The sequence below is a fragment of the Dreissena polymorpha genome, chromosome 7 (assembly GCF_020536995.1).
Source record: "Dreissena polymorpha isolate Duluth1 chromosome 7, UMN_Dpol_1.0, whole genome shotgun sequence".
In the NCBI taxonomy this organism is placed as follows: domain Eukaryota; kingdom Metazoa; phylum Mollusca; class Bivalvia; order Myida; family Dreissenidae; genus Dreissena; species Dreissena polymorpha.
Genome location: NC_068361.1, coordinates 8,565,993 through 8,580,298, shown reverse-complemented (window position 1 = coordinate 8,580,298; position 14,306 = coordinate 8,565,993). Strand labels below are relative to the sequence as shown.

Genomic DNA, 14,306 nt, shown 5'->3' with positions numbered 1-14,306 from the left:
ATATGATACGGCTATTATGCTGTTTATATACCATAGTCACTACAACGTTTACAAATGGCAGGTTCGAAATAATTCGTTTTCTTTACTCTCATGATTGCGTTGAAAGTTAATTATACACGTTTTAATTTGCAATTTATTTACTGAATCACGACAAATGACAAATACAATACAGAAAATGCATAGTTGTTTCATTGATCTATAAACATATAATGGATTGAATATAACTGATCTAAAATTAACGTTTTCAAACTATTATTAAATCTTTTCCCAGAATATGCTGTCCTATTTATATCTGAGCTTCCTAAACCTTTATCAATGATAATCAGCGAGGTATGCAGATTAGAAAAATCAAGCTATCTCAATCGGACTGGCTCGGTCTTTTACATAGGTTGCCATTGTGAAGAATTTCTTCATGATATGATAACTTAAGACGATGCTTCGCAGCATCGTCAAAAAGGGGGTTAATGCATGTGCGTAAAGTGTCACACAGTTTAATCAATAATGACACTTTTTGCTTGTATGATATTTTTCGTTTACAGAAAGCTCTTCTTAGCAAAAATCAAGTTAAGGCGGAAAGTGCTGTCCCTGATTAGCCTGTGCTTTATACAGATCGCAGCCCAAATAAATGTTGTGAATAAATCAAAACTATAAGTAACAAACTCACTTTGTATGCACACATAAATCCATTATTGCAACTTTTCACAGAAAATATGTAAATATCATAGAAATTATGAGTATTGATTGAATTGTTTCAAAGGATTTGAGTGCCTGTTCATTGAATTGTGTGACTGTTTTAACTGTATCTTCTCTGTGACGTGACCCATGATACCAGAGCTATTTGAGAACAACGGTTTGTCATAGAACTGAAGGCACTTTCGTTTTCACTGCTTAATTAATAATTAGAACTATCTGTTGAGCTATATTTCTGTCACACTTTAGACATATTCAATAGTTTTAAAATACTGAAGGTCAGTTAACTTATTTGTATATCCATTGCATTTTCATGTAACTAAAGATGAATAAAATATAATAACCTGGATAATTCATATTTGAGTTTTATCTATAATAACTCAATGTAGGCCTACATTTTTGCACTCCCTACCAATGTTTTTGGATGGACAAAGTTAATGAGTTGAAATACCTTCCCATGGATAAATTACTTTCAGCAGCACACAGCAGACATGACTGGAGGAGGAATTTTGTATTGTCCCTCATTTCCCCACAAAAACCAAACCGGTCAAGGGATTGATGATGATGATGATGATGATGATGATGATGATGATGATGATGATGATGATGATGATGATGATGATGATGATGATGATGATGATTGTAATGATTGTAATGATGATGATGAGGGTGATGTACTGGCTAACTTCTTAGGTCAGCAGATTGGTCATACATTTGTTGACTACCTGCCTATATCAGTCAATGGCACAAATATCTACTCCAAGTACTGGCTAACTTCTTAGGTCAGCAGATTGGTCATACATTTGTTGACTACCTGCCTATATCAGTCAATGGCACAAATATCTACTCCAAGTACTGGCTAACTTCTTAGGTCAGCAGATTGGTCATACATTTGTTGACTACCTGCCTATATCAGTCAATGGCACAAATATCTACTCATAGACTGGCTAACTTCATAGGTCAGCTAATCAGGGCCCAGTATCATGATCATTGGCAATTATTTAGCTCAACTCAGAAGATGAGATTTGAGTTTCCACTCAGCTGAGTATTGAGTAATATTGACAGCTGACACTAACAAGCTCCAATATCAGCTATAAAAATGCAAATATTCCTCCTCATACACAGGGTTGTGTCAGTTTAAAAACTAAAAAATTGCAGCTTCTGTGAACTCCAACATAAAGCATGATTGTCAAACTCATCTCAAACATTTAGAGAAATCTCAAAATTGAGTCAGAATATTAACTTGAGTATGTTTGTGATACTAGGCCCTGGTGACAAGCAATTCAGGATATAGCTGAAATACTGATATATAAAAAAATTGACACAATTCTGCGATTGACCTTTGTTTCAGTGTGCCAGGTAGCGGTGTAACCAATGGCACGACAGCTCGTAACATATGCTGGGACATCATTGACAAGGATGAATTTCTGGAGAATCCAACCATCCATTGGTAAAAACAGTCACTCTAAATTGGGCCTTACTCTGGGAAAACAGGGTTTAATGCATATGCTTAACCCTTTGCATGCTGGGAAATTTGTCGTCTGCTAAAATGTCATCTGCTGAATTTTTAAAATTAGCATTTTCTTTGATTTTTTTCAAAGAATTCTATCAGAATAGCAAACAGTTTGGGTCCTGATGAGACGCCACATTCTGTGGCGTCTCATCTGGATCCAAACTGTTTTCAAAGGTCTTCGAAATTCGGTTCCAGCACTGAAAGGGTTAAAGGGACCTTTTCAAGTTTTGGTAAATTGACAAAATTAAAAAAAATGTTTCAGATTCACAAATGTTTGTTGTAGTTATGATATTTGTGAGGAAATAGTAATACGGAACATTTATCATGCTCTAAAAAATCCATTATATGCATCTTTTGACGATTTAAAGACCTGAAAGTTATGAAGCGTTGCAACCCGAAATGATTGAATAATTTGGAGAGTTCTGTTCTGGTTGTATTTTGTGATACTACGAGGATTGCTTACATAAAGTATAAAATACATCATTCATTGTATGAGCGCGGATGGCCGAGTGATCTGAGGCAAGCGTTATACTTTTACTCCAAATGTCAGTGGTTTGAGCCCAGTTGAGGGTTACTTTTTTCTTTCTTTGATTTGATTCTTGTTTTTTACATGAGCTTTTAAGATCCAATGTTTACATTGATCAATATAAATCATATAATGACAAACCTGTGAAAAAGTACCTTTAATGTATTGTCCCGGATCAGCCTGTGCATTTTGCCCAAACTAATCAGGGACAATACTATCCGCCTAAACTGGATTGATAAAAAGAATACTTCCTTTAAACAAAATGTTCCATTTAAGTCCTGTATTCCCTGAGTGAGAGGATGTTAAATTGTATCTGATTTTATTTAGGGAGCGTATCTGGTGGGTGGAGAGAGGGGTTGCTCTGCACATCGTTCAGGTTACCGTGGCGATAATCAGCCTCTCAGAGACTATACTGGTGCAGTACCTCAGTTACAAGGTAACCTCTAAGTCTCCAATAAATATGGTCTCAATTGTGCAGTACCTCAGTTACAAGGTAACCTCTAAGTCTCCAATAAATATAGCCTCAATTGTGCAGTACTTCAGTTACAAGGTAACCTCTAAGTCTCCAATAAATATAGCCACAATTGTGCAGTACTTCAGTTACAAGGTAACCTCTAAGTCTCCAATAAATATAGCCTCAATTGTGCAGTACCTCAGTTACAAGGTAACCTCTAAGTCTCCAATAAATATAGCCTCAATTGTGCAGTACCTCAGTTACAAGGTAATCTCTAAGTCTCCAATAAATATAGCCTCAATTGTGCAGTACTTCAGTTACAAGGTAACCTCTAAGTCTCCAATAAATATGGCCTCAATTGTGCAGTACCTCAGTTACAAGGTAACCTCTAAGTCTCCAATAAATATGGCCTCAATTGTGCAGTACTTCAGTTACAAGGTAACCTCTAAGTCTCCAATAAATATAGCCTCAATTGTGCAGTACCTCAGTTACAAGGTAACCTCTAAGTCTCCAATAAATATAGCCTCAATTGTGCAGTACCTCAGTTACAAGGTAACCTCTTAGTCTCCAATAAATATGGCCTCAATTGTGCAGTACCTCAGTTACAAGGTAACCTCTAAGTCTCCAATAAATATAGCCTCAATTGTGCAGTACCTCAGTTACAAGGTAACCTCTTAGTCTCCAATAAATATGGCCTCAATTGTGCAGTACTTCAGTTACAAGGTAACCTCTCAGTCTCCAATAAATATGGCCTCAATTGTGCAGTTCCTCAGTTACAAGGTAACCTCTTAGTCTCCAATAAATATGGCCTCAATTGTGCAGTACCTCAGTTACAAGGAAACCTCTTAGTCTCCAATAAATATAGCCTCAATTGTGCAGTACCTCAGTTACAAGGTAACCTCTTAGTCTCCAATAAATATGGCCTCAATTGTGCAGTACTTCAGTTACAAGGTAACCTCTAAGTCTCCAATAAATATAGCCTCAATTGTGCAGTACCTCAGTTACAAGGTAACATCTTAGTCTCCAATAAATATGGCCTCAATTGTGCAGTACCTCAGTTACAAGGTAACCTCTAAGTCTCCAATAAATATAGCCTCAATTGTGCAGTACCTCAGTTACAAGGTAACCTCTTAGTCTCCAATAAATATGGCCTCAATTGTGCAGTACTTCAGTTACAAGGTAACCCCTAAGTCTCCAATAAATATGGCCTCAATTGTGCAGTACCTCAGTTACAAGGTAACCTCTTAGTCTCCAATAAATATGGCCTCAATTGTGCAGTACCTCAGTTACAAGGTAACCTCTAAGTCTCCAATAAATATGGCCTCAATTGTGCAGTACCTCAGTTACAAGGTAACCTCTAAGTCTCTAATAAATATGGTCTCAATTGTGCAGTACCTCAGTTACAAGGTAACCTCTAAGTCTCTAATAAATATGGTCTCAATTGTGCAGTACCTCAGATACAAGGTAACCTCTAAGTCTCTAATAAATATGGCCTCAATTGTGCAGTACCTCAGTTACAAGGTAACCTCTAAGTCTCTAATAAATATGGCCTCAATTGTGCAGTACCTCAGTTACAAGGTAACCTCTAAGTCTCTAATAAATATGGCCTCAATTGTGCAGTACCTCAGTTACAAGGTAACCTCTAAGTCTCTAATAAATATGGCCTCAATTGTGCAGTACCTCAGGTACAAGGTAACCTCTTAGTCTCCAATAAATATGGCCTCAATTTTGCAAGCATGTTAAGCTCACCTGAGCACAAAGGGCTGAAGGTGAACTATTCACTATTGGTATATTGCTAGGTCTCGCCTTTAGTGTCGTGGAGTGTTGTGATTTGTTAACTTTAGTCTCATTACTAGTCTAGAGGCAACATAATTATAAGGCATTTTGTGTGTAACAACTGTCTTCCTACCTCAAAAGTCAATGTCACACTTAGAGGTCAAAAGTCAAATTTGGCTGTATAACTGTGTTTTTTTTTATTTAAGTGGAGTTTTGAGACAAAGTTTAATGTGAGGTGATCTATGCCCTATGGACACATTTCTTGTTCATTTAGGTGCATCTTACTGGTCTCATATTAACTGTTTCCCACTCAGAAGCAAAGTGAAAATTGCTATGTGCAATCAGCATACAACCAAAACAGCCTGCGAGTAATTACTTGCAGCCTTTTCAGGTTTTATGGTGTTTGCTGCACATCATTATCTAAGGGTTGAAAATGAAGCTTTTAAACTTGATTCTAGTAAGAAAGTCTTTAAGTAAATTTAAATTTCAAATAGACTTACATATTGGTCAAAATACAAATCTAAGGAGTAAAGGGTTAAGTTCATAAAGTTTTTAAACAATTAATGTCAAGGAACTCAGGTGAGCAATTGAGGGCCTAGATTGGTTACCTCCCCTTATCTTTCGCTACTCTCTATATAGGGATCGGTACAAGCTAATTTTACCGGTCCAAAATTGGACCGGTTATTTAAAGAAACATATCAGGGGAAATAATCCGTGTACCATTTCCGTTTTTTTTTCCCGAACTTTTTGACAGCTGACAGGTAAGAATGAAAGCTCGTTCTAGTCAAATAAGATTCATAATACATATGCAACTTGAGTACTACATGATACATAATATCCTCGCGTTACTTAAAAGTGGAAATTCTTGATTTGTGAGCATGTGAATTTTTATGCCCCCCTTCGAAGAAGAGGGGGTATATTGCTTTGCTCATGTCGGTCGGTCCGTCCGTCCGTCCACCAGGTGGTTTCCGGATGATAACTCAAGAACGCTCGGGGCTAGGATCATGAAACTTCATAGGTACATTGATCATGAATTGCAAATGACCCCTATTGATTTTGAGGTCACTAGATCAAAGGTCAAGGTCACAGGTGAAGGTCACAGTTACTGGAAATAGGCATTTAAAGGATTTAGCATGGTTCAAACAAGGGAAACAACTACCGTTTATGCATGTTCTTTTTATTACAGCATTTGCCTCCCTTTAATTCATTTAAAATCTCATTTTAAAGCAGAGATTCCAAATCTGACCTGTAAATGAGCCCCATATTTACTGCCAGTGCTAGGTTACCTTTTCCCATTTGATCATTCTTAAGTATTGGTATTGTAATGCTGCTGCTACTGCTTCTGCTACTGCTACCGCTGCCACTGCCGCTGCTGCTGCTGCTGCTACTACTACTACTACTACTACTACTACTACTACTACTACTACTACTACTACTACTACTAGTACTACTACTAGTACTCCTCCTCCTCCTCCTCCCCCTCCTCCTCCTCCTCCTCCTCCTCCTCCTAATTCTCCTTCTCCTCCTCCTCCTCCACCACCACCACCACCACCACCACCACCACCACCACCACCGCGCGCGAACCATAACATTGTTATGTCACGGCACGAACGGCGCTACCGATTGGTCTTCGCGTTATCCAATTAAAATCGCCGATACATTAGCCTGTACCTGTTGTATATTATAGTCAACGAAGTCAATGGTTATATTCAACGGGGGACCAGTTAATTGAGGGCCATCATGGCCCTCTTGTCTTCTATTAGAATAACTTAGGAAGTAATATCAATAATTGTGTCATTAAGGTAAATTTTCACAGAACACACCTCATAATAATTACACATGTATACTTTTCCGTTGCTATGTATTTTTCAGGGGAACATTCTGCAACAGATTGTGTCCATGGAATTCATCCTAGAGCTGTGTCTGACAGTTCCATTTATAGTCACTGTAAGAAATGCTTGTGAATGCTTTTTTGCTCGACTGAAATCATCTTTCACAATTGGTGGACAGTTTCTATGGTTTTCTTCAGTCCTTATTGCTCCTTATATATCAAGAATGTAACTTGCACTGTATCTATAAAATTGGCATAATGTAAGCAACAGGACAAAACAATACTTAATTACCGGTAAGCATAATTATTTTTATATTGTAGCTTAGCTAGCAAAAAAAATCAGCTTGGATAATGCAAGGTCATATCAACATAATTTCCACTAAAACAAAAAATGTATGCATGTACTAAGCCCCCTTTTCCCAGAACGAGGCTCATTTCGTCTACTGAATGTAATAAGTCATGTAACTGACATTTTTATATTATTTTTTTTTTTCATTTTTGTGTTTATTCAGTTGAAATACATCAACTGTTAAAATTTTAAGTCAACCTTTTTGGTAAAAATAATGTTTTTACCAAATTTTCAAAACTGACATATAGAACACATTTCATTTTTTTAATGTAAAAAGTAGCTTAACTGACATTTTGTTAAATTTTTAGGAGAAGAAAAAAACTGTTTTGTTAAAATAATAAACATTTTTTTCGTATTCAAATTTTTTGATAAGTATTATAATAACAGTTGAAAAACAAAACAAAACTCCAAATTGATATGTCTTTTTTAAAACAATAAAAAATTAAGTAAGGAGCAGATTCCATAATTTTAACACTGAAATATTTTGAATGCAAAAAATCACGTAAGTGCTCTTACTGTATTTCGGAAAATGTTGGAAAATATGCATTGCTGAACATTTATAAAATGTCAGTTACCCTAGTTAATACATTAAGCAGACGATTTCCTTTACAGATCTTCTGGCCATCACTAAGAGGGCTGTTCATCCCAGTTTTCCTGAATTGCTGGCTTGGCAAGCAGTCAATGCAGAACATGTTTGTAAGTCTAAGTTGTATATAGAACACCACTTATTCTCTCAATCAACAAACTTCATCAACGTTTGTAAATATGATATTACAGCCATGTTCAATGATCGATAAGAAAGCCCGTTTGGTAATGGTCCTTGAGTTATCTAAATTTGGTAAATCATCAACACAATTGCCCCGGAAACTTTGGATGTGTGAATCCTGAATCACATACAATTGGCCTTTTATTCTTAGATAGTTCCAATATCTGTGGATAAAGTGTCTGCACATTATGAAAAAATTTGCATGATTCTTGATATATCTTGTATGTTGCTAGTATGTAACTGTGTTTAATAATTATTTAAAGAACTCTAGGAACTGTGGAGTCAGAGAGTTTTCAAGTACAAAGTTAGTCATAACATTTTAACAAACAAGAGCTAGCAAATCTTGTTTTGGAAGTATATCTCCTTATAAGTAAGAGACTTCTCTGAATGTTATACGTCTCTCTGAATATGTCATCTGCTATTTTGGCATAGTGACAAAACCATTTTTGTGACCTTGACCTTTACCTTTACCTCTTTCATTTGATCTTTGAACTTGACAAAAGAGTTCAGTGGGTGATGCAGAAAAATATAGCCCTTGTTATGAAAAAATGATGCAAAAATATTTCAGGTTTTTAGTAGCACAATTACCTTTGACTATTATGTTTGACCTTTGACATTTTCAGAATGACCTTCATCGGGTGATGCAGAAGTCTCAGTCAGCTCTTGCTCAGCAACTAATGATTTTGTGTGCAACTTTGATATGCCTTGTCTTTACCAGGTAAACTGAACAGAGAATGAAACTGATGCTAACAGCCATATTTTGAAAGCAACTTTTTGGTTATCTAGAAATGTATACATTGTATGAGCGTGGTGACCTGTTTTGTTGTGGTTTTGCTAGAAATTGTGTTCGGCTTTCAAGAAGAAAACTCAACATTAAAGATTTATTGAAGTTGAATAAAATGAAAATCATTTTGAGGCTCAATTTTGAAGACAAACTGTGAGTCAAATGTGGGCAAATAACTGGTTCAGTTGCCCAAACTTTCATGCTCAATTGAGAAGGTTTTTTGACGTGCTATGAATCTATGTGTGTGATGTGATTTTGTCTGAAGAAAATAACAATGTTTTGTTCTTAAGGGGCCTAACATTGTCTGTTTTGTTACAAACTATCAAATAGACTTGCTAAGATGAAAGATAAACCTACATTTTTTTGCCAATATGGTGCTAATACGTATGTATAAGTGTAAGAAAAGCAATAGGTATATAAACATGAGCCTTGCCCTGGGCCAAAAGGGTCTAAATGATAGTGTACAAAGTGACGTTATCAGGGTCTAAATGATAGTGTACAAAGTGACGTAATCAGGGATGACAATGTTAGTGCGCAAAGTGACGTAATCAGGGACGACACTGTTAGTGCGCAAAGTGACGTAATCAGGGACAACACTTTCTACCTAGACTGAATTTTCGTAGAAAAGACATCCTTTAAACGAAAAATTCCATAAAAGCAGAAAGTGTTGTCCCTGATTAGCCTGTGCAGACTACGCAGGCTAATCTGGGGTGACACTTTACGCACATGCATTAAGCTCCTTTTTCTCAGAGCCAGGCTTATATAACAAATATCTGTATCCAGTGCCTGCGGTATCCAGCATCTACAACGAGGAGGAAACCGTCAGCTGGACCTGTTCCAGAGTACATACTTCACGATAGTCACCCTGTCGACAGTCGGTTATGGCGACATCTACCCCGACATATGGCCCAGCCAGATGTTCATCATGGGCATGATCACAGCCGCCCTGCTCATTCTACCCACTCAGGTATGCTTATGTTGACATTCTATTACGGTGACATTTTAACAGTTGGTTTAGGTGTTGTGTTGACAGTCGGTTGGTGTGACATTAAAATTGATTGTATTCAAGCCTCCGGCTTATTAAAATGTTCTTGAGTCCATTTCCCGGGTAGAACCAGTACTTGGAATCTTTTAGGGGAGATCTAAAGAAAGCTCTCGCAGTGAGGATTGACCCTGTGACCTCCCAGTTGCAAGGCAGACACCATATCAACTATGCCAAGGCGACCTTTTTATGTTTGTGTTGACAGTAAATTACGATTACATGTACCCTTATGTAACACTTATCCAGATATTCATCATGGGCTTTATTTCAGTTTAGATGTCAGGGTAATCGATTGTTACAATGGTACATAAGTAACAGCCTACATTCAATGTAATTGAATGTCGCCAACAATAACGATCAAATGGAGGCAGTTGTTTATGGTGTCATTTTGACGGTAACAGTGATAGGTTGACAATCCATTACTTTGTAATGTGAACAGTTGGCCACGGTTACATGTCAACAGTTTATTAGGCAAACATCTATCCTGACATTCAACCTAGACTGAATTTCTCTCAGGCTTTAATTCCATTTAATGACTTGTAATTGCTATTTAGGTTTATTTCATAATTTTCCCAACATTTTGAGCAGCAGGGTATACCCATGGATTATTCTCGGCAAAACAACAGTATGAAAACTAAGTTTTACTAATAACATTCATGCAATTGAGAATTTACCCTCATTGTTTGCTCAAAAGTTTGAGCAGCTAGCATACACTTAGATATTTAAGGTAGCGCACCTCTAATGATTTCCCGCGATTTATTTTACGATCATTGCCGATCTTCAATGATCGGTTATTTCCGAGAGATGCATTTTATTTTTTTCAAAGTTCGAATTTTGTTGTATGTTTACGTAATTCCTTTAGACTACATTATTTTCACAATAAATGTTGACTTTGATCCAAATATCGTCTGAAAAAATACGATTTCGCGATTCCTTCAAAGATTGGCGAGCCTTTTTACCTGTTTACTTATAGATATCTAATTTAAGATTACACAAGTGTGAAGTTGTCGTGGCCTAGTGGTTAAGGCGATGGACTACATATCTTTTAGGTTCGAATCCTGCTGACATCGCATACTTTTTGCGACATGTTTTATTTCTTTTTTAACGTAATTTGATTAAATGTAGCATATATGCTATGTTTTTTGTTTAATATGTTGAAATTTGTATGCACATCCTTCAATTTTTAAAATTAAAACAACGTTATGGCTAAATTGGGTGATTTACTGCTGAAAATACAAATGATGCATGTTGCATTTTTATTTTTATTTCAAAAAGTAAACGGTGAATCTGTCTATTTCTTAGTATTTTTGCTGTATATAGTGTTTCTATAAAAACTATGTTTAAAATATAACTTGAATGATACTAGTTTGAATTTTATGACACTTGTTTTTAACCGACCCAATTTTTACTTGGCTGAAATCACTTACATTTCATGGCGCTCTTCCATAGATAAAAATTTGTAAAAAATGAATGTCTGTAAAAGAATACTTATTTCATCTTGTTTAAATTTTAAACACCTTTACTGCATCTATACACACCAACAGCATGCCCATATTTGGAAATTTGAATGAATTATGGAACTTTTATATACCCCAGGGGTGAAAATAAACTGTACAAAAGCTGAGCGTGGGGGTGGTTTTGAAAAAAACGGTATATTTTTTATTAAAGCATGGAAAGCCTACCTACAAATTTGCATGTTGTTCAGTGAAATGATGCTGATTAAGAAAAAAATTAATTAGATTATATTTGGATATGTGCCCATTAGAGGTGCGCTACCTTAAAGCAAAAGGCGTTGATAAAATTGTGATTTTCCCCCAATTATTTGGTCTACCAGCTAGAAACATTTGGATGAGCAAACAATGATGGGAAAATCTCAATTTTACGAATACCAATGAGTAAAACTAAATTTGTTGCCTTATCGGCATTTTCATTGAAATGAGCCTTTGTTTTGAAAAAAAATCAATGACACTGTTTTGCTGTTGGACAGTTTGAGCAGCTAGCGTACACTTGGATGGAGCGACAGAAGCAGGGCGGGGCATACAGCAGTCACCGAGCACAGACGGAGAAACATGTTGTAGTCTGCACCACGACCTTGCAGGCCGACACTGTCATGGACTTCCTGAATGAGTTCTATTCGCACCCAAAAGTGCAGGTACTGATCTCCCAAATGCAAGTTAAACCTTTTTTATGCCCCCGTCAGTCCGTCTGTAAGCCTGCGCGCCGTCCGAAAACTTTAACATTGCCTATAACTTTTGCAATATTGAAGATGGCAAATTGATATTTGGCATGCATGTGTATCACATCAAGCTGCACATTTTGAGTGGTGGAAGGTCAAGGTCATCCTTCAAGGTCAAAGTCAAAAAATACAATCCAAGGGAAGTAATAAGCTTTAAAAGGGAGATAATTTCTAAACCTTCCAAATGATATATTGAAATTTTAATTTTGAAAGTGGCGCAATAGAGGGCATTGTGTTTCTGACAAACACATCTCTTGTTATTCATTAATAAATGTGTATTTAGGTCTTTCTGGGCCTGAGGCTGCTTTTTGTGAGGACTCGGAAGTGTGTCCTGGATCTCCAACCTTATAAACTGTTTCACACATGAAAATTTGCATAATTTAGGAATAAGATATGCAATTTCCAACCATTTAATTGTAACTAAAAGATTGTCAGTTTTTTTGTGTTCTTGTGATGTGGGGATAGCTGGAGAACTTAATGGAAAGGAAACCCGACCAGTCTGGTATGGTGACCACCAACAAATCTCACATGCTTCTAGGAACCGGGTTGAACCAGGGTCGCCTACATGGTACCAAGCACTGCACTTACCAGACAGCCTTTTTTTTATAAATTAATTTACCTTTTAGTTGGCTGTTTTCGGAGAAAACCCCAGGTATTGTCATAGCCAGCTTGTCGTGTCCGTCGTCGTGTCCGACGTCGTGTTGTGTCCGCCGTCTGCGTCGTGCTAAAACCTTAACATTTTGTCAAGGTTTTGAACATTGGCTCTAAAATCAAAGTGTTTCCACCTACAACTTTGAAACTTCATATGTAGTTGCACCTTGATGATTTCTACTTGCCACACCCATATTTGGGTCACTAGGTCAAAGGTCAAGGTCACTGTGACCTAAAAAAAAAAATAATCTGACAAGCTTTCATTTATTCAAAAATGCACCCGCAGCCGAGCGTTGGCACCCGTTATGCAGTGCTCTTGTTACATCTTCTTATTTATATTTGAGGGCTTTTTGTCATACATGATTTTCTTCATGTATTTCTACTCTTAATAACTTTATTTAATACTTGAAATTCATGTACTTCAAGAAGATTTTAGTATGGTAATACTTTTCGTTTATAACATACTCCTATTCCTGCACTGCAAGTTTTCTCTTTGGTACAACCGGTACTTTATATTAATTACATTCACATATCCTACACTTCAGGACTACTTTGTGGTACTACTTTCTTCATGTGACCTGGACCCCACCATGAAGGTGTTGCTGCAGGTGCCCATGTGGGCCCAGCGTGTTATTTTCATCCAGGGCTCGGCCCTTAAAGACATTGACCTGGCCCGGTGTAGGGTCCAGGACGCAGAGGCCTGTTTCATCATCTCGTCACAAAACGTGGAACAAAAAGATGCTGCGGTAAGGATGGAAAACATACTATTCCTTCCTTACACAATAATTTTAGCCTGATCATCCTGGGAAAACTGGGCTTAATGCATGTGTGTAAAGTATTATCCTGGATTAGCCTGTGCAGTCGGCAATGACAATTTTCCAGGAAAAAGGCTCATTTGATCAAAAAACTGTAATGTCTTATTTGGCCAGATGATTGGTTATCTATTTAAGCATGCATTTTGTATGGGTAATTTAAGCATGTATCTCATAAAAAAGTTTGTGGTTTGGTTAAACTATTTTGCTTTCAATATTTTTTTTTGTTAAAAATACAATGTTTTTATATATTTTGGCAAAATATGTAATTAACAAAATATCTGAACCAAAAAATACCCCACTTGAATTGTGAGGACATTGGGTTTTATCAATTAAGATATTCAGAGTTATTGTGCTTTGAAATCCACTGCAAAGAAATTTGAACTATTGTACACGAATTTGTATCACCAACATCTGTAGTCACTTCTCTAAAATAAGGGTATTTTTATGCCCCCGGTAGGGTGGCATATAGCAGTTGAACTGTCTGTCAGTGTGTCAGTATGTGTGTATGTCAGTCAGTCTGTCTGTCCGTCCGAAAACTTTAATGGCCATAACTTTTTCAATATTGAAGATAGCAACTTGGTATTTGGCATGCATGTGCATCTCACGAAGCTGCACATTTTGAGTGGTGAAAGGTGAAGGTCAAGGTCATCCTTCAAGCTCAAATGTCTAATATATGGTGTCTGTCCGTCCGTCAAAAAACTTTAACATTGGCCATAACTTTTTCACTATTAAAGATAGCAACTTGATATTTGGCATGCATGTGTATCTCATGGAGCTGAACATTTTGAGTGGTGATGGTCAAGGTCATCCTTCAAGGTCAAATGTCAAATATAGGAGTCTGTCCGTCCGAAAACTTTAACGTTGGCCATAACT

At 36.8% G+C, this 14,306-nt stretch overlaps 1 protein-coding gene across 1 annotated transcript in view; it reads left to right on the top strand.

Moving 5' to 3' along the window:
* Positions 1-14,306, top strand: part of LOC127838638 (potassium channel subfamily T member 2-like) — a 149,648-nt gene that overhangs the window by 81,761 nt on the left and 53,581 nt on the right. Inside the window, exons 4-11 of the mRNA XM_052366492.1 lie at positions 2,042-2,140; positions 3,057-3,165; positions 6,832-6,906; positions 7,752-7,835; positions 8,529-8,623; positions 9,473-9,656; positions 11,719-11,883; positions 13,164-13,364. Coding sequence (XP_052222452.1) covers positions 2,042-2,140; positions 3,057-3,165; positions 6,832-6,906; positions 7,752-7,835; positions 8,529-8,623; positions 9,473-9,656; positions 11,719-11,883; positions 13,164-13,364 — 1,012 coding nt within the window. The remainder of the gene's footprint in view (positions 1-2,041; positions 2,141-3,056; positions 3,166-6,831; positions 6,907-7,751; positions 7,836-8,528; positions 8,624-9,472; positions 9,657-11,718; positions 11,884-13,163; positions 13,365-14,306) is intronic.